At 60.9% G+C, this 27,035-nt stretch overlaps 1 protein-coding gene across 2 annotated transcripts; it reads left to right on the top strand.

The window, feature by feature from the left end:
• The first annotated feature begins 2,344 nt into the window (after positions 1-2,344).
• Positions 2,345-23,678, top strand: SEMA3F (semaphorin 3F). Of its 2 annotated transcripts, XM_053953793.1 has the most exons (19): positions 2,345-2,442; positions 5,401-5,564; positions 13,798-13,958; positions 14,121-14,183; positions 14,596-14,715; positions 16,032-16,112; positions 18,128-18,221; positions 18,542-18,661; positions 19,646-19,785; positions 19,875-19,989; positions 20,176-20,245; positions 20,354-20,498; positions 20,614-20,836; positions 21,673-21,761; positions 22,051-22,092; positions 22,249-22,406; positions 22,486-22,553; positions 22,966-23,099; positions 23,178-23,678. In XM_053953793.1, exons 2-19 carry the CDS (start codon positions 5,453-5,455, stop codon positions 23,586-23,588), a joined length of 2,346 nt encoding a protein of 781 aa, XP_053809768.1. In that variant the 5' UTR covers positions 2,345-2,442; positions 5,401-5,452; the 3' UTR covers positions 23,589-23,678. The 2 variants fall into 2 exon arrangements, with proteins under 2 accessions (XP_053809768.1, XP_053809769.1); XM_053953794.1 differs by lacking the exon at positions 16,032-16,112.
• The last annotated feature ends 3,357 nt before the right edge of the window (positions 23,679-27,035 follow it).

Genomic DNA, 27,035 nt, shown 5'->3' with positions numbered 1-27,035 from the left:
TGGGGGCCAATTAACCTCACTGGCTAATTAGGACAGGAAGCCACAGGCTTAAACTGCAGCAGGGGAGAAGGAAGTTACGGGAAGGCTGATTTATAACTATGGGGACTTGGGAGAGTTAATGGCTCAGTTCTGGGTTAATGATACACCGCGAGGTCCAGGACCCTTTCCGTGCCAGCAAGCCATGGATCATGGGGATGAGAGGAGATGGTGGGGACCCAGCTGCTCCTTTATGGGTCTCCAGGACACCCCCACCTGTTCTAGGGGCCAGGTCTTGGGAGGGTGGCCTGGGGCAGGGCTGGGCACTCCCTCTCCTGCCTGGCATCACCCCAACGCAGCTTGAGGGAGCACCCGCAGCCCCCCCAGCACCAGGCAAGGAGTGGAGGGGGGCTGAGAGCAGCCTCCGGCTGTGGCTGCCCCACTTTAATTCGCTGCCAAATGTGTGTCACCACCCCCAGAACTGAAACTGGAGGCTGCAGCAGAGCCCAGCAGCCCTGGAGTGCCTGGGAGGGGCCGGGTGAACTGCTACCACCACAGCCCAGTGTGCCAAGGCGCTGCACAGGGGACAAGGTGCCCCAAAGCATCACCCAGCTCACCAGCTGCCATGAGAGAAAGTGAAACTGGAAATTCAGGACAGCCTTTGTGTTTGGACCAGATCACGAGAGACTGGGGCTCCGAGGGGAAAATAAAACCTCTCCTTAGAAATTCTTTTATCCCAGGGAGCTCCCGCGTATCGTGTTTCGGGCCATTTATTTGTGCTGCTGACTGAGGCCATTGCTGCTGCCCTCCCGCACACAGAGTGGCTGGTGATGAGAATCCGGCGACAAACTCCTCATTTTTCAGAGGAAGACAGAGCAGATGTGTGAGGGTGAAGGACGGCGCCAGCTTATTTCTGTGGAGCCATCTCTGGAAAAAGAAGAGGCAGCAGGAGGCAGATCACAGTGGGGCTGGGAGCAGACACCCTCTCTGCCCCCTTCTCAAGCACCAGCAGTGCCTGGGTGACAAGGTGACCCCGCCTGGGTGGAAACCCTGCCCTGCAAACTTTCCCCTCTTCCCGTGGGGTACCTAGGGGAATGGAGGGGCACTGGAACAGGGCAGGGGGCTGTGCTCAGGGGAGGAATTTTTCCAGCAGCAGTATCTGCTTGTGGGTGGCTACTGCTCTCCATTCCCTTGACTCCCGTGCCCTGCTCCTATCCAAGGAGCCTTGGCTCAGAGGAAATGATGGGTCTTAGATCAGGGCACCTTCTGCTCCAGCACCCGTTGTTGTAGTTTTTGAGCATCCTCAATGCTTCATTACCCCATTTGGGAGCAGGTAAGCAGGAGCAGAGGCTGCAAACTTCTGGATGGGTCCTCTTAGGCCAAGGGGGAAGGTCCTGTTGGGATTGGGGGACATGGGACCAAGCCCTGTGGTGCTTGCAGGGGGTTGTACCCATATCTGGGTGAGGAGGCCCTGACAGAGGCTGCCAGCTTGGCAGAAGCAGAGCAGGGGAACTGAGACATACGCCTGGCACTTGGGGGACACCAAGGTGTCCTCTTCAGGCAGGAAGGACCAGAGCAGAGCTACAGAACTCAGCTGCACAGCACCTGCCAGTCATTGCCTTGGGTGTGCAGGGGGGACAGTGCTGGGCAGGGATCACGCAGTGCCAGCCCAGGAGAGAACAGTCCCAGGAAGGGATACCCAGGAACCAGCAGATCCTGGATGCCAGGCACAGGTACTGAGCTGGGATCACCCAGGCCCCAGGGCCGCGGGATGCTGTGCAACCAGAGCGGGCAGGGGTCACCTGCCTGCCCTGGGCTGAGGGCCGGGGGTCACCAGTGGGGGTACCCGGGTTGGGGGCGGCAGAATGAGCAAGGTGGGGCTGGGGACGGCGCTCCACTCCCAGCATTTGGAGATGTCGTGTCTGCGAGACGGTTTTGGTTTCTCAGCGGAGCCGGAGCTCTCACAAAGCCGCCGACTCGCCGGGGCTCGGCTCCCCGCAGACCCCGCCGCCCCGGGCCGCCCCCCGCCGCGGCAGACAAAGGAGGGACGGCACTTATTTATCCGCCTCCTTCCCGGGACCGGCGGGACCGTGGCGGGCTGCGGAGGTGCGGCGAGCCACCGGCGGGCAGGCAGGGCGCGGCGGGGCACCGCCTGCACCCCGCAACAAAGGGCCGGAGCAGGAGGTGAGCGGCGGGGGCGGCGCCGGGGCTCGAACCTGCGGCCCGGGGCGGTGGGAGTGGCCGGGGGCGCGTCTATGCAAACGACGCCCCCCGCGGCGGGCCCGCAACGGGGCCCAGTGGGGGCCGGGCCCCGCCCGGTGCCCGCCCCGCCCCGCCCGGCGCTCACGGGCCGGGGCCGCGGCGGCAGTCGCGGCCGAGAGATGGCGGGGGGCCGCGGGACCCCGGCGCGGCGCTGAGCCCCGCCGCCCTCCTCACCGCCCGGCCGCCGCCGGGACCCCCGCGGAGGTAAGAGCGGCGGCGGGCGGCGGAGCGGATGCCCGGCGCGGGGGGCGCCCCGGGAAAACTTTCCGCCGCTCGGAACTCGCGCGTGTGGGTCCCCCCCGCCGCAAGTTGCCGGTGAAGTGGGCAGGTGGGGCTTGGGCTGGTGCCGGCGGTGCGGTGCTGGGGCCCCATCCCCGAGCCGGCGGCGGCACCGGGTGCGTTGGGGACCCCCGCTCCCCGCCTCGCAGCGGGGTTATACCGAGGTGGGGGGACCCTGCCGGTCCCCCTGCTGCCGGGAGCCGCGGCTGGGCAGGCGCGCCCCGGTCCCGCTCGGGGCGGGGGGACTGTCGCAGGGGACGGGGGCTGGTAGGGCGCTCCCGGGGCATGGGGGTTGCGGCAGGGCTCGGCGGCGAGCGGGTGCCCTGGGAGGGGGTGCCGGGGGAGACACACGCGCCGGAGAACGCCCGGCACCCTGGAGCAGGCTGGCGGAGCCCGCCCCGGCGGGACGCCGAGCCCCGGCAGGACCCCGCGCCACGGCGCGCTGGGGCTGCGCGGAGGACGCCCGGGCGGGGGGCGCAGGGGACAGCCGGCGCTCCCTGGGGACAGGCCAGGCGTGCCAGAGCGCAAAGTTGTGCAAAGTTATTTCCCGTGTGCGCGGGGCCGCGCTGGACATTTAGCGTTACTGTATTATGTTATGGGGTTTTTTTCCCCCTATTTTCCCCCCTTCCCGCTGATGGCATCGCGCGCCGTGGCCGGAGGTGGGCCAGGCTCCCCTCCCACTGCCTATCCTGCCTCTATTGCTTTTCCCTCCCAAAATGTTTCCTGCTCTCTCCCGAGGCCACGGGGAGCAGGCGTGCAGGCAGCCCTACCCCTGGGGTCCCCCCGGGGTTCTCCCGAGGCATCCCCTCAGCCCTCTTCGGGGGTTTGATCCCCAAAAGGAGTCCCTGTTCCAGACGAGAAAACCTTTCCCTAATTGCTTGGGCTCGGCGGCGCTGGGTTGACCAGCCTGGGGAAGGGGCGATAAAGCCGAGTGGGATTGTGATCTTCCTGCGGCAGCACAAGCAATGGCCAAACTTTAATTGCTAAAAAACTCCTCTAAGCCCAGACAGCCCGGGGGCTGGAGGGCAGGAATGTGGCCACTCTCCCCTGGAGTTATTCGTTTCCCCCGAGTGCAGATGACCCTGGAAATGGACATTTCCTGGCCAAGGTGCACTCCAGTGGCCCGTTTCCCTTTTTGCTTCCTTGGAATTTGCCTTTCCCAGCCGGGTCTGTGTGCCCCCCACTCACCGCCGGCCCTTTCCCCTCTCCTCGCCCTGCGCTTGCTGCGCTCCCCTCCTCTCCCTCTTTTCCTTTGTTTGCCATCTCGCTCCCTGTCTCTGACGCGTACGCCGCTCCATCCAAATGCAATAGTAGGATTTGCCAGAATTATTTCCTAAAGCTGCCGGGGATAGGGGGGAGGTTTGGATGGAGGGGGGTTATTTAACTGCAACCAACTGGAGTTTTGGCTGGTGGAGGAATTGGGGGTGCAGGCTGTCCCGGCCTGGCGCTGATGGGAAGGGCAGAGCCTGGGAATGGGTGGGAGAAGGGGGAAGGCAGCCTGAAAAGGGACCGAATACCAGTACAATGGAGCAGAGCTGGGTGTGCTCAGGGACAGAGAAGCAAATTGAAATATTTACTGACCCCAAAGGCAAGAAGGAGAAAAAAAATACACAGCCCCAAGGAACAGCGGTGCCACCACACTCGGGGTCTTGCCCTGCTGCTGGTGACATGCTGCTGCCCTTGCCCTGCTTGGGGCTGGCGGGGTGGGTGCTGTGCACTGCAGGAGAGGCCAGCCAGACCACCCGGGTGGGGTGCGGGATTGCCACAGCTCAGCATCTCTCTCCGGGGTGCCCCAAATGGTTCCCAGCTTCTTTGGGTGTGCCTGTCCCCTGTGGGGCTGTGTGGTGGCTGCTGGCAGAGCCCTGGAGGGCATGGCTTCACTGGGGTGTCATACTGGGGACCCCTATTCCCACAGAGCTGACCCCCTTTGGCTGGGCTGGCCAGGTACTCCCCACGTGCCTGAGCCCACCCGGATACTGTGGCACAGTGCATCCCACCCAGGAATGCAGCTCCCTGGGGTTTCCCACCACGGGCCTCCTCCCAAATCCTGCCTGAAGTGCCCTGGAGACCCCCAGGAGGGTGCTTCCTCGGGAGAGGGGCCTGACCCAGGGGACGGTGTGTCCCGGAGGGGCAGTGGGGTGCACGGCGGGCACCGTGCCGTGCCAGGGTGCATGTGTGGCTTGCTGGAGGCAGCTTGGCGGACTCCGCTCAGTGCCGGAGCCCCAGGGAGTCCAGCTGCCTGGCACACAGGCAGGGCTTTTTTTTTTTTTTTTTCCTCTTCTTTTTCTTCCTCTTTTATTTATGAAAAAAAATTCTTTTTTTTTTTTTTTTTTTTTTTTTTTTTTTTTTTTTTTTTTTTTTTTGTACGTTCTTGGAATAATGAAGTCCAGATTTCCTTCATGTTGGAAAGATTTGATCCCAGCTCTGCTTGCTGTGGCTTTGCTGGGGGCTGGGAGGAGAGGTGGGGAGGCAAGGGAGGCAAGGGCTGGGAGTGGGACCCCTTTGGGTGGTGGGGCAGGGAAAGCCAGCCCAGTGGGGGGCTGGGGATGCTGCAGCTGAGGGGTTGTGAGGAGGGATGGAGGGATGCTCCTCACCTGGCCAAGGCTCGCCAGCTGGGGTGGAGGAGGGCGCTTCAGCGGCTCTCACTGCGCTTGCCTCGCCCTGCATGCTCACCAGGGAGGTGAGGCTGTGGCCCCCTGATTTGTGCCCCCTGCCCCCCAGTCTGCAGAGCAGAGTTCAGCCTCCCGGGGCTGGCTTCCAGTCCTCCCCGGAGGATGCTGCGTGCCAGCGGGTGATGGAGAGCAGGATGTGGGGCTTGTACCCCTCAGGGGGGTGGTGGGTGCAGTGAACTGACATCCCTCCCACGTGTGCCCTCCTTGGCAGGCTCGGCTCCCCCAGACTCCCCTGGATCTCGGCGCCCAGGCGCGTGCCCACCATGCCCGTGGTCGGTGTCCTGCTCTGGGCCACCCTGCTGACTCTGGGCTGGCGGGCTGCCCATCCCAAAGACCACGGCTTCGCTACCCCCAGGGTTCAGCTCTCCTTCAAAGGTAAGAGTCTGGTTGTTGGAGGGGGGGCAGGGTGGGACCCCAAGATGAGGAAACCACGGGCACCCCAGCACAGGCTCCTTCTCGGGGGGCATCAGCGATCTGCACCCTCACAAATCTCTACAGGGATCCATATTCAGGTGTGGCTGAGCTCCTGATCTGCGCCAGCACACGCAGTCTTGAGGGGCTGGTAGCCTGCCCAGTCCCCCCCAGTCCGCTTCCTGTTGTGGGTGGGTGGCTCCCTCCATCTGGCAAAGCTGGGTGCTGAGGTGCAGGAAGCCCCCCCGGCAGCACCCCGATTCCAGACAGCAGCTTGACGCCACCCCGACCCCCCCAGCTGGTATTAACGCCTGGGAGCTGGCAGGGAGCCGGGAGAGGCAGGAGGGGAGGGTGCTGGGTGGGGGGAAGGGGCTTAACCCTTTCGTACCGGGGCTGCTTAGCCCACCCAGCCACTCTAGGAGCTGTGGGGGGACTGCTGGTTCAGCTTTGGGGTGCACATTGGTAAGAGGGGTTTGTCTTGAGCTCATGTTTTGAGGTTGCTGAGCAGGGCGGGCTGAGGCTGATGAGGCAGGTCCCAGGGCTGCAAACCTTGAGGAGCGGAACGGAAATTGTTCCTGCTGGGGGCTTGCCTGCTTGGATGTGTGTCAGGAGGTGACAGACACGAGGAGTCTCATGTCTGCCTCCCCTTAGGGTCTGTGGGAGAGCTGGGGCTGTGCTCCCTTTGCTGTCCCACTGTTCCTTTGCCCTCTGGTCATCTACTGAACCTGTGAGCCCAAGGATGTGGTGGCAGAACTGATGGTGAGCACAGCAGAGCCAGGCAGGAGGGGCCAGGGGGGCTGACAGCAAACACGGTGAAGCAGCAATAGCCATGGGTGTTACAGGCTGGTCTTGACAGAAAAAATGGCTGGTATGAAGAGTCTGGGGACAAGTCCAGGCTGGAAAGCAGTGAGCAAGTTCCTCCCCAGAGGCAGGCGCCACTTTCCTCTCCAAACAGCGTTTTTGGAGGATTTTGGGGGCTGCTGGGGCACTTTAGCTGCTGTACAAATGCTTTTCCACCTTGGCTTAAAACACCTCTTCCTCACAGCTGTGAGGAGGGGAAGCTCCAGCAAAGTCCCAGCTGGACCTGGTGCCCACTGCCATGGTATGCTCCAGGAGTGAGATTAATTCGGAATAGGCATGGTTAAGCTTGCTGTGCCACAAGTTAGGGGCTGGTTTGGGGTTGGTTTTTTTTGGCCCCAGCTGTTTGGAGCAATGGTTCCTGGCTGTGCTCAGGATCTCCAGTCCCTCTCCCTCCTGCCTGAGGTGGCCTGGCAGGGCTCTCCCTGCCCTTGCTGCCTAGACGGGGGATTTGTGGTGGGAGAAGGGCTGATTTGCACCGGCACATGGAGAAGAAATGCCAGCGGTGTGCTGGATCCAAGCACATTGGGGTTGGGAAGGTGCCACTCACCTCTTTCCTGCCTGTACTCTGACAAGGGTGGCAGTGGTGGAGAATTCTCCCGGGGTCTTCCTCGAGGCCCAGCTGGGAGCCGCACACCAAACTGCTGGTGAGCAGCTTCCTGGGTTGATCATCTGCGTGCAGCCTCCCTGAAGCCAGAGAACCATGAGATATGGGGTGACAGTGGCACTTCGTGGATGGTCCAGCCCCTTCTCTTGCCTGAAGAGGTGGGGATGATACCCAAGTGTCCAGCCCCAAACCTCCCAGTGCAGCTGCAGACAGTGGGGTTGGGTCTGGCCTGGAGGACATTGGTGTGATGAGTTTGGCTGGGCTCTGCTGTCAGGGATGGCTGTGGTGCCACAGGGGACCAGGTGGCTGTGCAGCCACAGCTGCTGGGGTTGGGGTGCGGGTCTCTAGCAAAGCTCCCCTCCGGCTAAAGCATCCCAATGGCAGGGTGGGATCGAGGTGGCCTTGTGGCCAGGCTGCTGGGGAAGAAGCTCTGCCATGTCCCCAAGTGTGTCCCTCGGCGCCTTGCCTGGGCGGCCGTGCTGCCTGGAGCCCTGCCAGCTGCGGGAGCGTCTCTGGGTTTGTTTGCCTTCGCTTGTTATCGCGCGCCAGAGGTTTGTCGCAGCTCCCCGGGGCCTGCGTCATCCTCCACGGAGCCCCGGCGTCTGAGTGCATTAAAAAAAACACATCTATAAAATACTGAAGTGATAGGAAAGGGGTGGGAACTGAGCTGCTGTGCCCTGGTGCAGGGTGATGGCTGGGCAGGGTCAGTCCTCCCCCCATCCCGTCACCCCTGTGGTCTCTTTACGTCTGTCCTCCTCTCAAGGCTTTCCTGTCCGTGTGTCGGCAGGAGGAAGGTGACCAGCATGGAAAGAACAGTGCTGGGAGCGGCTCCGGCACAGCTCCCTTTTGCCAGCAGCTCTTCCCAGATCCCAGCCCAGTGCTGGCCAGAAATAGGGTGGATATTTTTAATCATCTCCATGCTAACAATTCACTCACTCCCCACACTGCTGTACACATCCTGCGGTCCCCTCTGCTCTGGGCCTTCCTCCGGGCCGGGGGCTCGGGCACCAGAGAGGCTGGCCCATTCCCCACGAGGATGCAGGAGGTGATGGTGATGATGGTGATTCATCCCTCCGTGTCCTGCTCCCTGTCCAGCGTGGGAAAAGCGTGCGGGAAGGAAGGGTGGGCTCTGGCCCCGCATCACGGCGGGAAGCCCTCGAGGTCAGGGCTCTCCGTGGGGCTTCCAAACAGGAGCCGCTCCCCGCAGCGAGGGGAACAGCCGTGCTGGCACCTCTCGGAAAAGCTGTGGCTGATGTCCAGCCGGGGGCAGCCCTGGCGGGGAGGGGTGGGGTGAGAGGCAGGGCAGTTCCTGAAGAGGAATAAAATTACTTTAAAAAGAATGAATTGAGCATGGAGTCTCCTCTGAGCTCCACTGCCAGCCCCCTGCCTGGCCTCTCTCCTGCCTGCCTCGTGCCTCAGTTTACCCTCCCACCCCGCTGGCATCTCTGCCTGTGGCCAGGAGATACCGGCACGCTTGATCTGGGCCAGGGGGTGGCAGATGGCTGGAGAGGAGCCCGGATAGGGGACCATGTCCTGGGGGCCGCCCAGGCGCCCTCCTAAGCTGCTGCAGCTGTGGGCACTGCTTGGTGACAGCAGGATGGGATAAACAGGGAGGTGCGAGCAGGGCCAAGGGCTTAGGGACAGCCAGTGCTGGGAATGTGCTGGGAGCACTGGCACTGTTGGTCCCCACCCTCGTGTGAGTGCCCCATGCTGCTCCTCAGACCCTGTAAAGGTCAGGGGGATGCCACAGTCCCCTTTCCCGTGCCCTAAGGGGCGGGGACATGGGGCTGAACCCTGTGACCCCTAAGAGGATTTCCTTGGCTGGGACAGTGGGGGGCTGCGGCAGAGCCCCTCCACCCGCTGGGACCGGCTGCTGCTGGGGCTGAGCTCTCTGGCTCCGGCTGCGAAGCTCCATAAGCTCCTTAAACCCTCCCCCTCCCAAAACCCTGTGCAATTTCAGCTCCCCCAGCCTATATCTAATAAGCTAGTTATCCCTCAAATTAACAATGCTCCTTATGGAACAGCATGGCCCTTCCCGGGGACCTGGCAGGGGTGTTCTCCCACTCCAGTGCCGCTCGGGCAGGGAGCAAAGGGCCTGGAGCAGCCGCAGTTTCCACCCGGCACCGTGCCCTCTCCTCAGGGGCTGCGGAAAGAAATAATGTCCAAACATTAAACAAAAGAGCCCAAAGAGCAGTGGGTTGGGGCAACTCAGCTCAGCACTTTGCTTTTGGGGTGATTAAAGTATATTTTTTTTAAGCCAGGCTCTTTCCTGACGGGGATTTTGTGCTGCTGGAGCATCCCCCGACCCAGCCAAGAGCCCGGTCTCCACTGCACAGTGATGCTTGGTGGGGACAAAGTCCCCCTTGCAGCGCTGCTCGTTGGGGCACATGCACACACCAGCGCTTGGGGCAGGCTGGCCCGGGGATGAATCAGCGGTTTCCGCTGAAAAAAATGTGGGTTTTCTTTTTTTTTTAATTGTTTTTTGGCTTGTGCCCAACCGGCCGGATTGCGATGGCTGCGGGGAGCACCCGGCCGGCACCTCTTTCATCCCGAGGGATTTGACCCGGGCGGCTGCAGCACCTGTCCTCTGCCGCGAGTGCCGGCACGGGGCGATGCTCCAGGGGGGCTGGAGATGGTCGGGGCTGGAAGGCAGCAAGCGGGAACAGGAGTTATTTCATCTCCCAAGCCCCTGCAAGGCAGCTTCGGTTTCCTCCCACCTGTGAATCGGTTAAATGGGAAAAGAGCTTGGCTGGGGGCCACGGAAACTCTCTTATTACATGTAATTAGCTTAATTACATCATAAATAACCCATCAAGGGGTAGCGGAGTGACGCTCAAACAAATAAGCAATTCTGCTTTCATCGGACGACCCACCCAGCTCTTTGATCAGCCCCAATAACAACAAATGCTTTAACCACGAGAGGGGACACATCCAGCCCTCTATCCCTCTCCTGGCATTGCTCCCCATCCTGCCCCTCTGACGCATACCCAAAAAGCTGCAGCTCAAATTCCGAGTAGGGAAAAAAATTAGTAGGGAACATAATCAAAATTTGGGGCACGCTTTTAAATTTGTGGGATAAAACGCTGCAGGATGGAGATGGGATTTATCCCTGCTGTGCCAAGCTCCCTTGGGATCAGTGCTGGGCTTCTCCATCGGCATTTAAAGTGAATTCATTCTTCCCCATGCAAAGAAAGGGCTCCCGAAAGGCGCTGGCTCCGCCAGCCGGGGTGGGGGCGGGAGTGCGGTTATTGAATATAAACACGCCGTGTAATTTACATGCTAATTATGTTGAATGCGTTACAAGCCCATAATTAGAATCTAATTAGGTGAGAGCGCCTGTAATTGGTTTTGGGGAATGCAGTGATGGTGCACCTGGGGAGGTGACCCGCTCGGGTCGTAATGGCATTAACTCTTCATGCGGGTGCCCTGGTGATGTTTGGGGGAGTCGGGTGGATTTGAGGGACTGGGGTGGGGTGAGGAGTCCCACGGGGTGTGCAGTTTATCGAGAACCCCCAAAATCTCCCTTTTGCTTTGGAGATCAGCACTGGTCTCCGTGCCAGTGGGTGATGAATAGGGACCACTCACCCCTGCCCGATGGGGGCCAGTGGTAACAGTCAGCAACGGTGGACAGCTGCCGGAGCTGGGAATGCAGCCCGAAATTGGCATTGCAGGAGGAATTTGGCTTTGCAGAGCATGCAGTCGGGCGGTGGTACCGCGGGCAAAGCAGAGCATCGCGCCTTGTTGCCAGCCCTCGGGCTCCTGGCCGCCGGCATCACTCGAGGGCGCGGGGTAATTACAGCTCAGCGCCCAAGGACTCAAAACGATTGCGGGCAGGCGAGTCCCGGGGGGCTCGGTGAGGGCTCTGCGGAATGTTGTGAGGGGACGGTCCCCACGGAGGCCACCCTGGCTGTGATGCCGAGCCGCTCCTGGCTCCGGTGCTCGGCAATTAAAATAGGATTAGGCTCCCGGCCAGCCGGGGAAGCTCTGCCGGTGCCGGGATTGGCAATGCGAAGCAGGAGGGAATTTGCTCGTTGGGGCACATCGGCTAGTGAGCGGGCTTCTCCACTCACTGTGCCCCCAAACCTGCCCTTGGGACAGCCATGGCTGCTGGGGGCAGGTTTGGGGGCACAGTGACACTGGGGGATTAGGCAGTGCGATGGAGGTTTGGGAGGTCAGAGGTTGTGGGAGGGTCTTGCCCACCCCGCCATTGTCTTTGGAGAGGGCGTCACGGGGCAGCGGGTCCGTCACCGCCCTGCTTTGGGAGTGCCCCCTCTGATCGCTGGGCCGTGGGGGGTTGAATGGAGCCACCGGTGGGGGTCCAAGGCTCTTTGTGCTACTGGCCCTATCCCCTACCAAGCCCTGGAGACGCCCATCCTAATGGATGTGGGGCTGTCACTGACATGGAGCCCTTCACCAGCCAGTGTCCCGGCACTCCAGGATCCCAGGGCTGTTGGTGCTGGCGTTCCCAGGCTTGGCAGGGATCACAGATGAGGGGCTGTCCTGGCATGGGGGCTCCTGTCCAGTTTAATTGCCATCCCTGTCTCTGCCTGCTCCAGGTGTCTCTGTCCTGAGCGGGAAGCCTGGGCGTGCAGTTCCATCACTGGCAGCTGGGGATGAGCTCTTCTGCTCTGCCTGTGTCACTCACTGCCAGAGCCACCTTGCCCTTTCCTGGCTCCCGAGCTCTGGTCCCCACTGACACCAGCATCGCACTGAGGGAGGCAGCAGCACACAGAGTGTGGGGCACACACGTGCACACACACAAATGTATGGGCCAGTGGGGCAGCTTCAGGACATAGGACAGGCAGGGACCAGACCCAGTGTGCCATGGCACAGTCAGGGACCGCTACAGGACAGGCTGGGGACGCCATGGGTGGCATGTGAGCCAGCGCCAGCAACAGGGAGCATCTGGAGCCCAGATGGGCCAGGCAGAAGGAGGAGCCTGCCGTGGGTGGGTGGGTGAGCGGATGCCTGGCCCCCATCCTTGGCATTGTTCCACTGCACCTCTGCCATGGCCCCCTGCCTGTAGCCCAAATTCCAGCCCTTGCACATGCCCACCGTGCTCATCCTGCCATGCATCCCTGGCAGACAGGCAGGCCCCCAAGCCCCCAGGCCAGGAGAGGTTCATGTCACATCCCGTGACGCCGTTTCCCGCAGGCAGCTCCGACGGTTCCCGCGCTTTGTGTGTGCTCTGGCCTCACTGCCACGGCTGAGCAGGTCCAGCATCTCTGCAGGTGTGGGACTGGGGACCATAAACCGCTGCCAGCCGTGGGATAGAGGGGGTGCCCTGGATGGGAAGGGAGCCTGGGGGCACCTGTGGGACATTCCAGTACCTTGTGCAGCCAGGAGGTCAGGGGGATCTGCAGGCATTTAGCCTCCCGCTGGGAAGGGAAGCTGGCTGCTGGAGCCCTGCCCGGTGCTGCCTGGAAGCCGGTGTGATGCTTCCTGACACTGACCTGCAGGACCCTGCTCTGCTCCTCCTCAGGAAGGGTCCCCAGAGCTGCTCCCGGTGCCTGCAAAGGGCACCCCTGTGCATGGAGAGACACACTCCACAGGGTGAGGGTGCTCATTGGATCAGTGTATCATGGATGTGGCATCTGATGGCTGTTGGTAGCATCCAAAGAGGATGACAATGCCAAAGAGTATGGCATCTGGGGCAGATGGCATCCCATGAGGGTGACATCCAATGGCTGAGGATGGCATCTGATTGTTGTTTGTGGCATCCAAAGAGGGTGACACCTTTTAAAAGCATGGCATCTCCAAAGGGGTTGGCTTCAGAGGCTGATGGCATCACGTGGAGGTGGCATCCAATGGCTGTTGATGGCATCCTAGGAGAGCAGCACCTCCAAAAGGAAGCATATGGGGAAGATGACGTCCCATGGTGATGGCATCTGATGGCTTTGAGTGGTATCCAGAGGGGTGGCAGGGCAGATGTCATCCCGTGGGGGTGGCATCTGGTATTTGGGGGTGGTATCTGAAGGGGGTGACACCTCCAAGGGAAGTGACGCCTCCAGAGTGGCATCTCCAAAGAGGTGGTGGCCTCCAGGACAGATCGTATCCTGTTGGGGCAGGGTGCTGTGTCTTACTCGTGCCCTGGCCCCTGCCGCGTGGTTCTTGGCACTGGCCCACATCATCTGCAGCACTTCTGCCTTCCATCTGGCTGCCTCGTTGCACTTGTGAATATTCATGACCCTCATTATCCTCTTTCACTCCTTGCTCCCACACTTAGACTAAAAATAACTTTCCAAGGGGGGGTGGGGTGTGCGGGGTGGGGGAGAGGCTCATCACCTCCCCTGGAGCTGGCTCCTTGGGGTCCCAGCTCTCCCATCCTAGGAGCCAGAGGCTTGGCTGGAACATGGGGTCACAGTGCAGGAGGGGATGATGCTGGAAATGTTGAGAGCTGTGGTCTCTGGGCTGAGGTGGCAGAGAGCTCCAGCCTCCTGCCTCATCTCAATGGCAACCTCCACTCCCTGCTGTGGGGTGCTGGATCTCCTGAGCCCAGGTTCTGATGATTTCACTTCTGGCCACTCTTGGTTGTCGCAGCTGGCCATGAGCATCTCCGTCATTGTCCCTTGTCCTGCATAGAGGTGGCAGTATCATGGTGCTCATGGAGTGGAAAGCGGGCACCTCTTCTCACAGGGTGTCCTCCAGCTGGGCCCAGGCTTGGACTCAGGGAAGACATTGGTGGAGACGGGGGTCCCTGGGCTACTGACACCTTCCCCTTTCGCCCTGTAGAGCTGAAGGCGACGGGCACAGCACACTTCTTCAACTTCCTCCTCAACTCCAGTGACTACCGCATCCTGCTGAAGGATGAGGACCACGACCGCATGTATGTGGGCAGCAAGGACTACGTCCTCTCGCTGGACCTCCACGACATCAACCGCGAGCCACTCATCGTAAGCTGCCAGCGCAGGGCAGGGCAGGGCAGAGCAGGTGGAAGGGGGTAGTTGGGCACTTTGGGGAACTTTTGGATGCCAAGGCAAGAGCTCGATGGGCATAACTGGTGCTCGTGGGGCCAGGTGGGAGTCCTGGTCTCCCCTGGGTTGCTGTTTCCACAGATCCATTGGCCCGCTTCCCAGCAGAGGATCGAGGAGTGCATCCTATCAGGCAAGAACAGTAATGTGAGTAACCACCATGAACCCCCTTCTGGTAGTGGAGTGGGGCTGGCACCTGGCACTGGAGTGGGATCCATGTCCCTGTATCCTACTTGGAAAAAGCCACCCCCTAGCATGTCGAGATGGGGTGGCACTCCAGGGTGTTGCAGTGTCCTGTCACCCATTCTGTTGCAGCCAGGCAGGTCCTGGAGAGCTTTCTGGGCAAGTAGGAGGCCAAGCTCCCCATGCTGCTTCCTCCTACCAGCCAGGGCTGGGCCCTCCGGCTTGCCGGCTTGTGGCCCATGCCAACCCCTGATCTACGCTGTCCCATGCCACATGCCATCCAGTGATGTGTTTCATCCCATGCCCTCACCGACACAGCCCCATGGCAATCTATAGCCCCCATGCTTGGGTTGACGCGTTCTCCTCTGCTTCCCAGGGGGAGTGCGGCAACTTCATCCGCCTGATCCAGCCCTGGAACCGGACGCACCTCTACGTGTGTGGCACTGGCGCCTACAACCCCATCTGTGCCTTCGTCAACCGCGGGCGCAAAGCCCAGGTGAGGGGCGGGAGGGATGGGGGTGCTGAGCTGGTGTCTGGCACGGCGGTGCTGGCACAGCTGCCAGGGGACTGCAGTGGGTTGGGTGCTTGGCTCAGCTCTGCTGGCTGGTGGGGGGTTGGGCGCGGAAGGTTGTGGGCAAAGGCAGGCTGGGGGTGACCGTGGCTGACAGTGTTGTGCTGCTGAGTGGGGCCAAGCCATCTCCACAGACCAAGGACTTCTCTTCACGCTGGAACTTGGCTGTACTCTGATGGCAGCTTCCACACAAGGTGCCCTCCCACCCTGCTGGCTGCAGCCACTGCTGGATCTCCACTGGGATGAGGGACATGTCAACCCAGCTTCCCACTTGCTGCCAGGCTGCTGAGCTCCTCACCGTAGATTCCAAGGATTCCAGCACTGGTGCTGCACAGGGAGGACTGTGCAGGGATTGTGCCAGCTCATGTGGCCATGTCAGGAACATCCCTGGATGGATGTCACCCAGCACCAAGGACCACAACGTGCAGTGAGAGGGTGGCATCGAAGCTGCATGCCACCGGGCAGGATGTGTGGAAGACAGAGGAGCATTTTCAGGACAGCCTTGGGAGGGAGCCAGTCTCTGCAAGTAGCAGCATGAGTATCCCAGGGGTCCCAAGCCCTGTGAGATGTCTGTTCCCTCCATGCTGGAGTGACAGGTCCCAGAGGCTTCTCCTGAGGCTGGAGAGGAAGTCACCAGCCCAAAGTGAGGGAGGATCACGGCGCTGGATATGAAAGACGGGTTGTCTGCCTCAGAGTCCCCAAACCTGGCATGGGCACTGAGAGAGGTGGATGCTGCTCAGACCATTCCAAATTGGGATTGGATTGGGACTGAGCTGGGGAGTGGCAGCATATGAGGAGGACCTAGGGTGCTAGTGCAGTCGAGGACAGCACGAGTTATCCAGCAGAGTCAGTGGCAGTGTGGAAGTGTTCAGTGACCCCTTGGTGCTAATAGCTTTGGTGCTGAGGCATTGCTCATCAACACAGGAGGAACAAGGTGGCAGGTGCCATTTTTGCACCCCCAGGTGTGAGCCCAGCCTGGGTGGCTGTGGGCAGCCATCTCTCAACTCTCTCCTACCCCATGCTAAGGGCACCCCAGTTCTGTGGGAGAGAGCAGGATCCATCCTGGAGAAGCTCCTGCTGGAGGCCAGCCCAGCCTGGAGCCTCAAGGAATGCAGGGGGACAGCAGTGCTGCTGCTCAATGGGCATCCATCACCCCAGCTCTTGGGGTCCCCTGCTCACCCCTGCCCTGGGGGGTCCTTCCCCTGCCGGCGCTAACTCTCTGCCCTGCTCCTTTTCCCCAGGGGTTCCCGCCGAGCCAGCCGGGAGGCCGGGAAAGCAGATCCACCGACAGCCCCCTCAGCCCGAGACCAGCACAAAGCAAGGTGGGAACCAGTCTGGGAGCCCGCCGCAGCCGTGCCCACCCGTCCGCAGGGGCACACCAGAGCCGCGGGCTCCTTCATCCCGCTGGCATGCTTCCGACCCCTGGGCCGGGCGCCATCCCCTTCCCTCCCAGCACAGCATCTCCCGGCCACCGGCCTGGCGTCGGCTTTCCTTCTCTCACTAACTCCTTCCTCCTAGTCCATGTAGGATCTCCCCCGTGGGGGACACTGTCAGGGATGGTGGCTCTCCACCCACCACTGACTTTACCTGACTCCAGGCTTGCTGTGTCCCTTGGAAGTGGGACCATGTGTTGGCAGAGCCACAGGGCTTGGAATGATTCAGGGGAGGATGCCAAAGTAATGTGCAGAAAGTGTTTGAGTAGGGCCTACAGACACATTACTGAGCAGCTGCTTCACCTTGCCCCAAGAGGGGCTTATGTCATCCTGGCAGTCAAGTGCACTCAGGGAGGTGACAGCATCCCCGGCTTCTAGGAACAGCCCAGTGTGCAGCCCACCCTGACAGTGTCACCCCCGAGCCTCTCCCCTCCAGACTAACATGGGTCAGTGCATGGGCTGGGGAGCATGGGGGACGTGGGCATCCTGGTGCAGCCTGGGGCTTCCCCAGGTCCTCGGGTGGTCAGGGGCAAAGGGTGATGTTTGGCACTGAGCATCTCCCAGACTGTGGGCAGCTCCTGCTGCCAGTTCCCCAGTGCCAGCTGGGAAAACGCCGTTGCCATTTTAGCCCCCTCACGTCACCCCTGCTGGGGAGAGGGTGTGTGTCCCAGCAGGAGCTCCCTGGGGGCTGCCAGCATGTGCTTCCTGGCAGCTCTGGTGCACTTCAAGGTGTGTTAGCTGATCAGCAATGCCAGCACCACAATGGCTCCTGTGTTGCCTGACCAGGAGGGTGAGATGGTGCAGCCAAGTGCCAGGGCTGTGCTGGAGAGAGAGAGGTTGTCCATGTGAGGTGTTTGCCCACTTCAGGAGAGGGGAAAGAGTTGGGCAGAGGCATTTGTGATGGTGATGGTGGCACAGACTGCACAGTGTGTGGTGCAGATGGTGAAACATGGCTGTGCCCATCTCTGGGTATGGGTGCCCCAGGAGGAGCTGGTGTGAGCAAACACTCCAGTGCGAGATGCCCACAGTGAGATCCCAGCCCCTCACCCTCTTTTGTTCTTCCCAGAGCCTGGGCTCCACCAGGACCCTGCTGGCCTCTCAGTGGAGGGTGGCTGTCACCACGTCTGTCACCCATGTGCCAAAGCCAGGGCACAGGGCCAATGGGCATCTGCCCAGTTTGGTTGCTTAAGGTCCCCCCATGCCCAGGCTCCCCGTGGATGCTCTATGCTGGTGCTTTGTCTCAGGTGAAGGTGGTCCTTATGCCAGGGTGAGGAGTGACATGGCTGGGCCAGCCTGTCCCTGTGTGCCCTCAGCCAGAGGATTTTGAATGTGCCTCCAGAGGCAGCGTGTGTCTCGCTCGTGGCTGGGAATGTATGGTGGTGCCAGGGATAGCCACGGGGAAGGCAGAAGTGACAGTAGGGAGGCATCCCATGGAGCAGACACAGCATCTCATCGTGTGAAGAAAAGCACTGGAAAATGGCTCCTGGAGAGAGAAGTACAGTGGGTCCAGCAGCCAAGCTGTGCCGAGCTGTGCTGCGGGCCAGGCTCTGCCTGCCGAAGCTGCTGGAGCTGTGTGACCTTGCTGAGCAAGTGGCAATGTGCAGCACAGCCAGCTGGAGTGAAGAGGCAGTTTTTCCCAGACCTGGGGGATGGATGCCCCACTTCAGCCTGATGGCTCAGCCAAGTCTCCAAGTGGTGGAGGGCGTGGAGAAGAACCCAGCATCTTTAGAGGAGTCACTCGCAGGAGCTTCAGCTTTGCAGGAGACCTGCAGACACTTCCACATCTGTCCTCGCTGCTGTACACCATCCTGGAGGAGGCTGCCTCTCCTGGTGGTTTTTGGGAGCTGTCACATAAATGGAGGAGTGAAAGTCCAACCATCTGCTCTATCTGCTTCATTCTCCAGGATTATATCTTCTACCTGGAGCCAGACAAGCTGGAGTCGGGCAAGGGGAAGTGTTCCTACGACCCCAAAGTAGACACCGTCTCTGCATTAATAAGTGAGTCCTGTGGCTCCCTGGTGCCAGTGCTTCCTGCTCTGGGCAGAGGGAATATGCAGGCGGGATGGAACAACTGCTCCCACCAGGAGCAGGGTTCCTGCTCCACCCCCCCTTCCTGCTTCAGCTGGCCAGGCACCTGGCCCAGCAGAGGTGGGGATCGTGGTTACAGACCAGTGCCAACCTCCAGAACTCTCTGGGATGGTTACAGGTGGTGGCTCTTGGTTGTCTGGTGGCTACCGGCCAGGTCTGGGGCTGGCAATTGAAGAAGGTGGGTGGATGGGATGAGGTGGGGATTCCTGGCTGACCTCTGCCCTCTGCAGATGAAGAGCTTTATGCTGGTGTCTACATCGACTTCATGGGCACGGACGCAGCCATCTTCCGCACCATGGGCAAGCAGACAGCCATGAGGACGGACCAGTACAATTCCCGCTGGCTCAATGGTGAGTTCAGGTGTCACTAGCCCAGGTGCCCTGGGGACCTCATGGCTCCAGCCCTAGAGATGAGACCTGTCATGTGGGACTGCCTCCTTCTGCCAGAACAGAGACAGCAGCCAGCATGGGCAGGTGGATCGGTGGGCGGGTGGATGGATAGTTGACATCTGACGGATGGATGGATGGATGGATGGATGGATGGATGATGGATTAATTGATCATGGATGGATGGATTGATGATAGATGAATTGATGATGGATGGATGGATGATGGATGACTTGATCATGGGTGGATGGGTGGATGGATGATGGATGAATTGATCATGGATGGATGGATGGATGGGAAGGCACAAGAGCAGGGATAGCTGTGTGAGGCAGTGACAGACATGCCTGGAGCTTTGCTGGGTGGCGAGAGCAGACTGGTGAGAGATGGGGCTGGCTCTGCCGGTGTCAGTGCATGGGTTTCTGCAGTGCTGAGATGTCAACCATGTCGCCTGCAGTCGGTGACCCCGAACATTCATTCTGCCCCCCTCGGAGCACCCCTGCCTGCGGGGCAGCAGCTGAGTAAACAGAGCAGAGCAGATGGGATGATCCTGCCGGGCTGGGGAGCCAGCGGGGTGGTAACCCGAAGAGGGGGAGCTGTCAGCACAGGCTGGGTACCAGCTGATGGATGGCAGGGAGAAGCTTCCTGAGAAGCTTCCATGCTGTGTGGTTCCTTCCTGGGGGGAAGACTGGTTCCCACCACCTTGCTCACAGAGCTGATGTATCTCTCCAATCTGTGGACCTCAGGAATGCTCCCAGGGACCCCAGAGATGATTCAAGCCTCTCCTGGTGCACTAGAGATCACAAGAGACACCCAGAGATGTAGCTCTCAGTCTGTGACAGTGCTTTTCTAGGAGTGATGCTTCAGCAAAGGAGGGCTCAGCATCCTGCTATGGCATGAAGCAGCAGTGCCACTGAGCTGATGGTGCCATGCTGTGCTGTGCCATTCCAGACCCAGCCTTCGTCCGTGCCCAGCTCATCCCTGACAGCAGCGAGAGGAATGATGACAAGCTCTACTTCTTCTTCCGAGAGAAGTCGGCTGATGCCCCACTGAGTCCTGGGGTCTATTCCCGCATTGGGCGCATCTGCCTGGTAGGTGCAGCAGAGGACAGGCAGGGAAGCAGGCAAGGAAGTGGGCAGGGGGACAGGCAGGGCTGAGCACAGGGGTCTCACTGTTGCAGAATGACGACGGGGGCCACTGCTGCCTTGTGAACAAGTGGAGCACCTTCCTGAAGGCCCGGCTCGTCTGCTCTGTGCCGGGACCCGACGGAATTGAAACGCACTTCGACGAGCTCCGTGAGTGTGCGAGGAAAGGGATGGGAGCCTTCTCTACCCCTGCAGGCTTGGGGGGCACCCTGGGCAGAGCTGGGGACATCCCTGCTGCCCCCTGCCTCTTGCTCTTCCATGGGTAACTGCTCTGCCTGTACCCTGGTGTCCCTGCCTACCTTCCCTATGGTGACCCCTCCATCTTTCTGTCCCAAGAGGACGTCTTCATCCAGCAGACTCAGGACACCAAGAACCCTGTTATCTACGCTGTGTTCTCTGCTTCGGGGTGAGTGCTGACCCTCCTGGCACAGAGTGCAGGAGAGGAGGAAGTCTTAGCTGGGTGCGTGTCCTGGCAATGCCATGACAAAGGGTGGCAGCAGGTCCTTGCCCCCAGGTCGGTCTTCAAAGGCTCTGCTGTGTGTGTCTACTCGATGGCTGACATCCGTATGGTCTTCAATGGGCCCTTTGCCCACAAGGAGGGACCCAACTATCAGTGGATGCCCTACACAGGAAAAATGCCCTACCCCCGTCCAGGCACCGTAAGTACCCCCTGGGCACCGCGGGTAGGTGAGCCAGTGCCTGCCAGGCAGCCGGCACCCTCAGACCTGTGCTCGGGTACCAACTCACCAAGCACTGGTGATGTTTGTGCCACAGTGCCCTGGGGGGACCTTCACCCCATCCATGAAGTCGACCAAGGACTACCCTGACGAAGTGATCAACTTCATGCGCGCACACCCGCTGATGTACCACGCCGTGTACCCCACGCACCGCCAGCCGCTGGTGGTCCGCACCAACGTCAACTACCGCTTCACCACCGTGGCCGTGGACCAGGTGGACGCGGCAGACGGGCGCTATGAGGTGCTTTTCCTGGGCACAGGTACCCACGCCGCGCACCGCGGGGAACGCAGCATGCTCCGGCGCGGCCCCGGAGGGCACGGGCACCACCAGGGCTGGCCAGAGCACGGTGCCCTCCACCGCTAGAGCAGGGTGAGGGGCTGAGAATGCCCCCCTGAGATCCCTGCCCCTCCTCAAGGCTCCAGACTGTTCTTTGCCTGTCCCGATGCCATCCCACAGACCCTACTGTCCTGCCTGGTCCTTCCCTGAGCCCAGCTCCTATCCCTGAAGCCAGTGATCCGGCATGATACTTCCCATCCTAGGGATTCTGCCGTGCAGCCTGGTCGTCCCCCTGTCCTGTTGCCTGTTCCAGGGGCCTCATCATCCAGCCTTATCCTTTCCTGACCCTAGCATCCTTCCAATGTGCTTCCTACTGCCCATGCTAAGCCCATCATCATCCAGCCTTGTGCCTTTCCTGCCCAGTTGCCCATCCCAGAGGCACTGACATCCAGCCCTGTCCTTCCCAGACCTCAGTGCCCATCCTGGGGGCACTACCATCCAGGCCAGTGCTTCCCCTCCTCTTAATGTGCATCCCAGAGCCCCTGTGATCCGTCCTGGTCCTTCTCTTGCCCTGGTGCATGGCTGCATGCTGCTGTGGGCACTCTCTGGCATTCTGGTGGCACTCTCTAGACATAGGTGGTTACCTGAGCTGGCACACTCTACCCCAGACACAGCTAGCTGCCACAGTAGGAGAGAGATGGGGATGAGCCTGAGGGATCCTTCCTTTCCACAGCCCCAGCAGGAACCCCCTTCACAGACAGGGAGGGCATGGGTGCCCAGGGGTAGCACTGAGCACCTGGGCACTATGGTGTCTTGCAGATCGGGGCACCGTGCAGAAGGTCATTGTGCTCCCCCGGGATGACATGGAGACAGAGGAGCTCATGCTGGAGGAGATTGAAGTGTTCAAGGTAAGGGTTGGCATGTCCTCTACCCTCTGCTGAGTGTTCTTGACCCAGCCCTTGGAACAGCAGCCAGCCCCTTGAGACATCAGCCAGTCCCTTGGGACACTAGCTACCTCTTGGCCAGCTCTGGAGGGACTCCAGGCTTTGGTCCTCCTGCCTGCTGCCCACTCACATCTCCCCCTGCCTGCTCTGCCTGCTCCAGCTGCCTGTGGGGGGTCTGGGGTGCCCACCCCAGGGCTGTAGCGTCAGTCCAAGCAGTCATCCCTCCATCTTCTTCATTCCTGCTCTCATCCAGGTGCCAGCACCCATCAAGACAATGACCATCTCCTCCAAGAGGGTGAGTCATAGCAGAGGCCTGGGTGGGCTGATCCCATCCTGGTCCCAGCCGTGGCGTTGCCCAGCATCACCACGGCACGGGAACAGGATGTTTGCAGGGGCCCTAATGTAGTGGGGATGAGGTAGTATCTCACCCTGTCCTCCTTGTTCCCAACAGCAACAGCTGTATGTGTCCTCGGCCGTAGGCGTGACCCACCTGGCCCTGCACCGCTGTGACGTGTACGGGGAAGCCTGTGCTGACTGCTGCCTGGCCCGGGACCCGTACTGTGCCTGGGACGGCAGCGCCTGCACCCGCTACTCCGCCTCCTCCAAGAGGTACAGCGTGGGCCAGGGAGAGGGTCAGGGAGGGACCCCCAGCCACAGGCTCCCCCTCTCACCTCCCACATCCCCACAGGCGGAGCCGGCGGCAGGACGTCCGGCACGGCAACCCCATCCGGCAGTGCCGCGGCTACAACTCCAACGGTGAGCGGGGCCTGGGGCGAGGCCTTGCAGCGTGGGGCAGCTGGGAGGGGAGGCTGAGAGCACAGGGGGGACACAGGGATTCCTTGGCGGGTTTTGTGGGTGGATGTATGGGAAGATGTATGGATGAATGGGTGGGTGGGTGGATGAGTGGGTAGTTGTAGGGAGGAAGATGAACACTGATGAGCAGAAACATTGGGGATGAGAACAAGCACAGATGAATGGGTCGGTTCATGGATGGGTGAATGTGATGGATGGATATGGTGGGGAGGAGATTGAACAGATTTGAATGGGCGGATAGAGGGATGAATGCATGGATGGATAGATGGATGGACACCCACCCTTGGAGACAAAGTGGACAGGGGAGAAGTGCAGTGGGGTGGAGGTGACCCGGCTGCCCATGGCCCCCCTGCAGCTAACAAGAACACGGTGGAGGCCGTGCAGTACGGGGTGGAGGGCAGCACAGCCTTCCTGGAGTGCCAGCCCCGCTCGCCTCAGGCCAGCGTCAAGTGGCTGCTGCAGAAGGACAACAGCGACCGGCGGAAAGAGGTAGGGCAGGGCACTGCTGGGGGGGTGCCGGGGGCGCCGGGCGCCAGCCGGCTGAGCCCTGCTCCCTCTCCCCCCCAGCTGCGGGTGGAGGGCCGGGTGCTGCGCACGGAGCAGGGCTTGCTGCTGCGCGCCCTCCAGCTCAGCGACAGCGGCCTCTACTCCTGCACCGCCACCGAGAACAACTTCAAGCACACGGTGACCAAGGTGCAGCTCCGTGTCCTCAGCAGCCGCGCCGTCCACACCGTGCTGGTCCAGGCGGAGACCCCCCCCGGCCTGCCGGGTGCCCCCACTCCCCGCTACCAGGACCTGCTGCAGCTCCTCACTCAGCCTGAAATGGGACTCCTGGACCAGTACTGCCAGGGCTACTGGCGGCACACAGCCGCCAGCCCCCCGCAGCCGCTGGCTGGCCTCAAAGCCAAGGAGCAGCAGGACCAGAAGAAGCCTCGAAACCGCCGGAATCACCAGCCAGAGACCTATGGGCATACATGAAACCATCATCAGGGACTTTGCTAGCACAGTGGTCTATTTTTCCCCCCTTTTAATATTAAAAATATCTATAAATAAATAAATATATATATATATACATCCACGCACACACACACACACGCAGACACACGCGCTCCCCCCTCCCACGGGAGGTGGTATTTATTTGTAGGCTGTACATAGTCACTGGGGTGGTGCTACCCTCACCTCCCAGCTCCAGGGAGGAGCAGGGACCCTTGAGGTGGCTGCAGCCACCGTGTCGTCCCCCCTGCCAAGGACCCCCAGATCCTGTTGTGCAGGAACCATAGGCCACCACAGCCCCTCTGCCACACAGCTGGGGCATGGATGTCCTTGTGTGGGAGGGGAAGATGCCCTGGGGAGGGCAGCGGGGTGAGGCAGGGGGGAGGCAGTGCCAGACAAGGGCTGCCCACTGCAAGCTGGGCATGGCCATCATAGTTTTGTGCCTCAGTTTCCCCACAGGGTTATGGAGGAGCAAGTGCTTTCTGTGGGGAAGCTGTGACCACCAGGCAAGCTGAGGAGGAGGGGCGAGGGTACACGGCTCTGTCCCTCCCTGGGGGCTTGGCAGGGGTGAGATGGGATCTCAAGGTAGGAGCGAGGTGTTCAGGCAATAGTGGGGTCTTGGCCCCAGGGTCTTTGGGTGGAGAAGGGAATGAGAAGGGACCATGCTGGTGTAAAATCTCAGGCAGCTGTTGGTGCTTGGTGACAGTGGCACCTAGAGGTCTTTGGGGCACCCAGCCCATCAGCACCCTCTTTGGGCACCCCGGTGGGTGTGGAGGGTTGTAAATAGTTGTACATGGGAAACACAGGGGTGACCAGGGCTGAGTAAGTGCCCCTGCTGCAGCTAGGGGCACTCCCAAATAAACGCTGGCTTTGGGACAGACGCGGGCGCCTGCGTGTGCTCTGTAGGGGACAGACGTGGCCCCCACCACGAAATCCCCTGAGCCCTGCCAGGGCGCTTGCCCTGCCCCTGGGGGAGCACCGGGTCTCTGGTGCTGGGGGGCAGGACAGGGGGCATGGGGAGGTGGCAGTAGTGGGTGGTGCTGCTGGGTGTTGGGATACGCTGGGCTGGGCTGGTGGCTGGCCCCACCACTGGGTGTTGCTGAAGGCACTGGGAGCACTCAGAGTCACTACTGGGGGCACAGGGAAGTACTGGGGACCCTGAGGAAAGTACTGGTGCACTAGGATATAGTACTGGGAGCTGGTACTGGGTGGTACTGGGGGCATGGAGCAGGAGAGGAACTACAGAGGGCACTGAGGGTGGTAGTGGATGATACTGGGAGCACTTTGATAAGTTACTCTGAGTAGTTCCAGGAGGTACCAGGGTCAGTTCTGAAAGGTCCTGGGCTGTATTGGAGGTAGTCCTGGGCACACTGGAGGTTGGTACTGGGCAGTACTGGGAGGACTGAAGTACTGAGGCATTAGGATTTGGTAGTAGGAGCTGGTACCTGGTGGCACTGGGAGCAGTGGTAGGGAAGTGGTAATGGTTCTGTAGGGGTGGCTGGGGGCTGGAGTGGGCAATACTGGGCTGTAGCAGGGCACTCTGATCAGTACTGGGGTGCTCCTCTGGCCAGAGGCACTGGTGTGAATACTGCGGGTGTGCACGGCTGTACTGGGGGCACTGGGCTGTACTGGGAGCACTGGTCTGTACTGGGTTGTACTGGTCTGTACTGGGCTGTACTGGGTTGTACTGGTGTGTACTGGGCTGTACTGGTCTGTACTGGGTTGTACTGGGTTGTACTGGTCTGTACTGGGTTGTACTGGGCTGTACTGGTCTGTACTGGGCTGTACTGGGTTGTACTGGGTTGTACTGGGCTGTACTGGGCTGTACTGGTCTGTACTGGTCTGTACTGGGTTGTACTGGTCTGTACTGGGCTGTACTGGTCTGTACTGGTCTGTACTGGTCTGTACTGGGTTGTACTGGTCTGTACTGGGTTGTACTGGGCTGTACTGGGCTGTACTGGTCTGTACTGGTCTGTACTGGGTTGTACTGGTCTGTACTGGTCTGTACTGGTCTGTACTGGGTTGTACTGGGCTGTACTGGTCTGTACTGGGCTGTACTGGGCTGTACTGGTCTGTACTGGGCTGTACTGGGTTGTACTGGTCTGTACTGGTCTGTACTGGGCTGTACTGGTCTGTACTGGGCTGTACTGGGTTGTACTGGTCTGTACTGGGCTGTACTGGTCTGTACTGGGCTGTACTGGGCTGTACTGGGAGCTGCGCTGGGCGCTTCTGCCCTCTGGCGGCCGAGCGGGGCGCTGCAGGAGAGCCGCGGGGCGGGGAGGGGGAGCGCGGGGGACAAACAGGGGGACACAGGGGCACTGGGCTGTCCTGGGGTCACTGGGGCAGTCCTGGCAGGGCCTGGAGTCACCGGAGGTGGGGGAACACTGGGGAGTTACCGCGGTGTTCCTTGGGAAACTCAGTTTTGCTGTGCTGGCCGCAGTGGCAGTGGGGAGCACTGGGGACGTACGAGGAGGCACTGGGAAGGCACACTGAGGGACCCAGAGACATTGTGGGGGGCTCGCTGCGGTTGGAGTGGTAACAGAGAGGTGGCATTGCAGTGTCCCTGGACCTTGGACAGGGTGTTTTTTGACTAGAGTGGTCACGGCCACTGGGATTTCTTCCGAAGTCACTGGGGAGTGTTACTGGAGGGGGCTTTGGAAACCCTGTGGAGGGTATGCCTGAGGACATGGTGCAGGTGTTGCTGGAGGGCCTGGGGACGCTGTGGAGGTGACACTGAGCTGGCCTGTGGCACTGGGAGTGTACTGGCGGGTGGCTGGGCAGGCACACTAAGAAGTGCGCCCGGGGGGCATGGGGACATTAGTGGAGGGTTCTGGAAGGGTGCCTGGGGACACAGGGTGTGGTGACTGAGGCTGACATTCTATCACTGTGGGCAGTGCCCGTGGGGACACTGGCATGGCTTACTGGGGTTGGACAGTGGGCACTAGTGCAGAGCAGGGGGTATGACCCGGTGAGATGGGGACAATGCGGACATTAGCTCCCACTCTTACCAGATCCCAGCAGGCACACCATCCCACCCTCCATTTCCAAACCCCTGGGGTCCACAGCAGAGCTGGAGATGGGTAGGGGTCCCACTTCCCGCAGGGTGGCCGGGTCACTGCCCCAGCGTGGAGGCAAAGCTGGAGGCTGCTCGGGCCGGGGCACCCCCCCGGCAGAAGTGCTGACACCGGGAACCACGGGATTGCTGAGCTCAGCCCGCTGCAGATTGAAGGGGGTTTATCGGGGGGGCCCAGCTTAAGCCCCGGGTGCTGAGCGCAGCCCCCCGGCAGGCGGCCCCCCGGGACCTTGGCCCCGTCCTTGTCGCACATCGGGCGGGCGGTGGTGGCAGTGGCGGCGGCAGGCGCCGGGAGCGAGCGCTGGAGGCGGCGGGAGGCTGGAGCTCGTTGCCCATCTTGGTGCTGACCTCCAAGGAGC

This window comes from Vidua chalybeata, chromosome 12, assembly GCF_026979565.1.
Source record: "Vidua chalybeata isolate OUT-0048 chromosome 12, bVidCha1 merged haplotype, whole genome shotgun sequence".
Classification (NCBI taxonomy): Eukaryota; Metazoa; Chordata; class Aves; order Passeriformes; family Viduidae; genus Vidua; species Vidua chalybeata.
This window is presented reverse-complemented; position numbering and strand designations above follow the sequence as displayed.

What these genes read in the sequence shown, in the direction of transcription:
- SEMA3F (XM_053953793.1), top strand. Translation starts at nt 5,453, where the DNA reads ATGCCCGTGGTCGGTGTCCTGCTCTGGGCCACCCTGCTGACTCTGGGC. An exon ending in TATCAGGCAAGAACAGTAAT is followed by an intron (nt 14,184 to 14,595) that starts GTGAGTAACCAC and finishes TCTGCTTCCCAG; the next exon opens with GGGGAGTGCGGCAACTTCAT. An exon ending in ACAGCGACCGGCGGAAAGAG is followed by an intron (nt 23,100 to 23,177) that starts GTAGGGCAGGGC and finishes TCTCCCCCCCAG; the next exon opens with CTGCGGGTGGAGGGCCGGGT.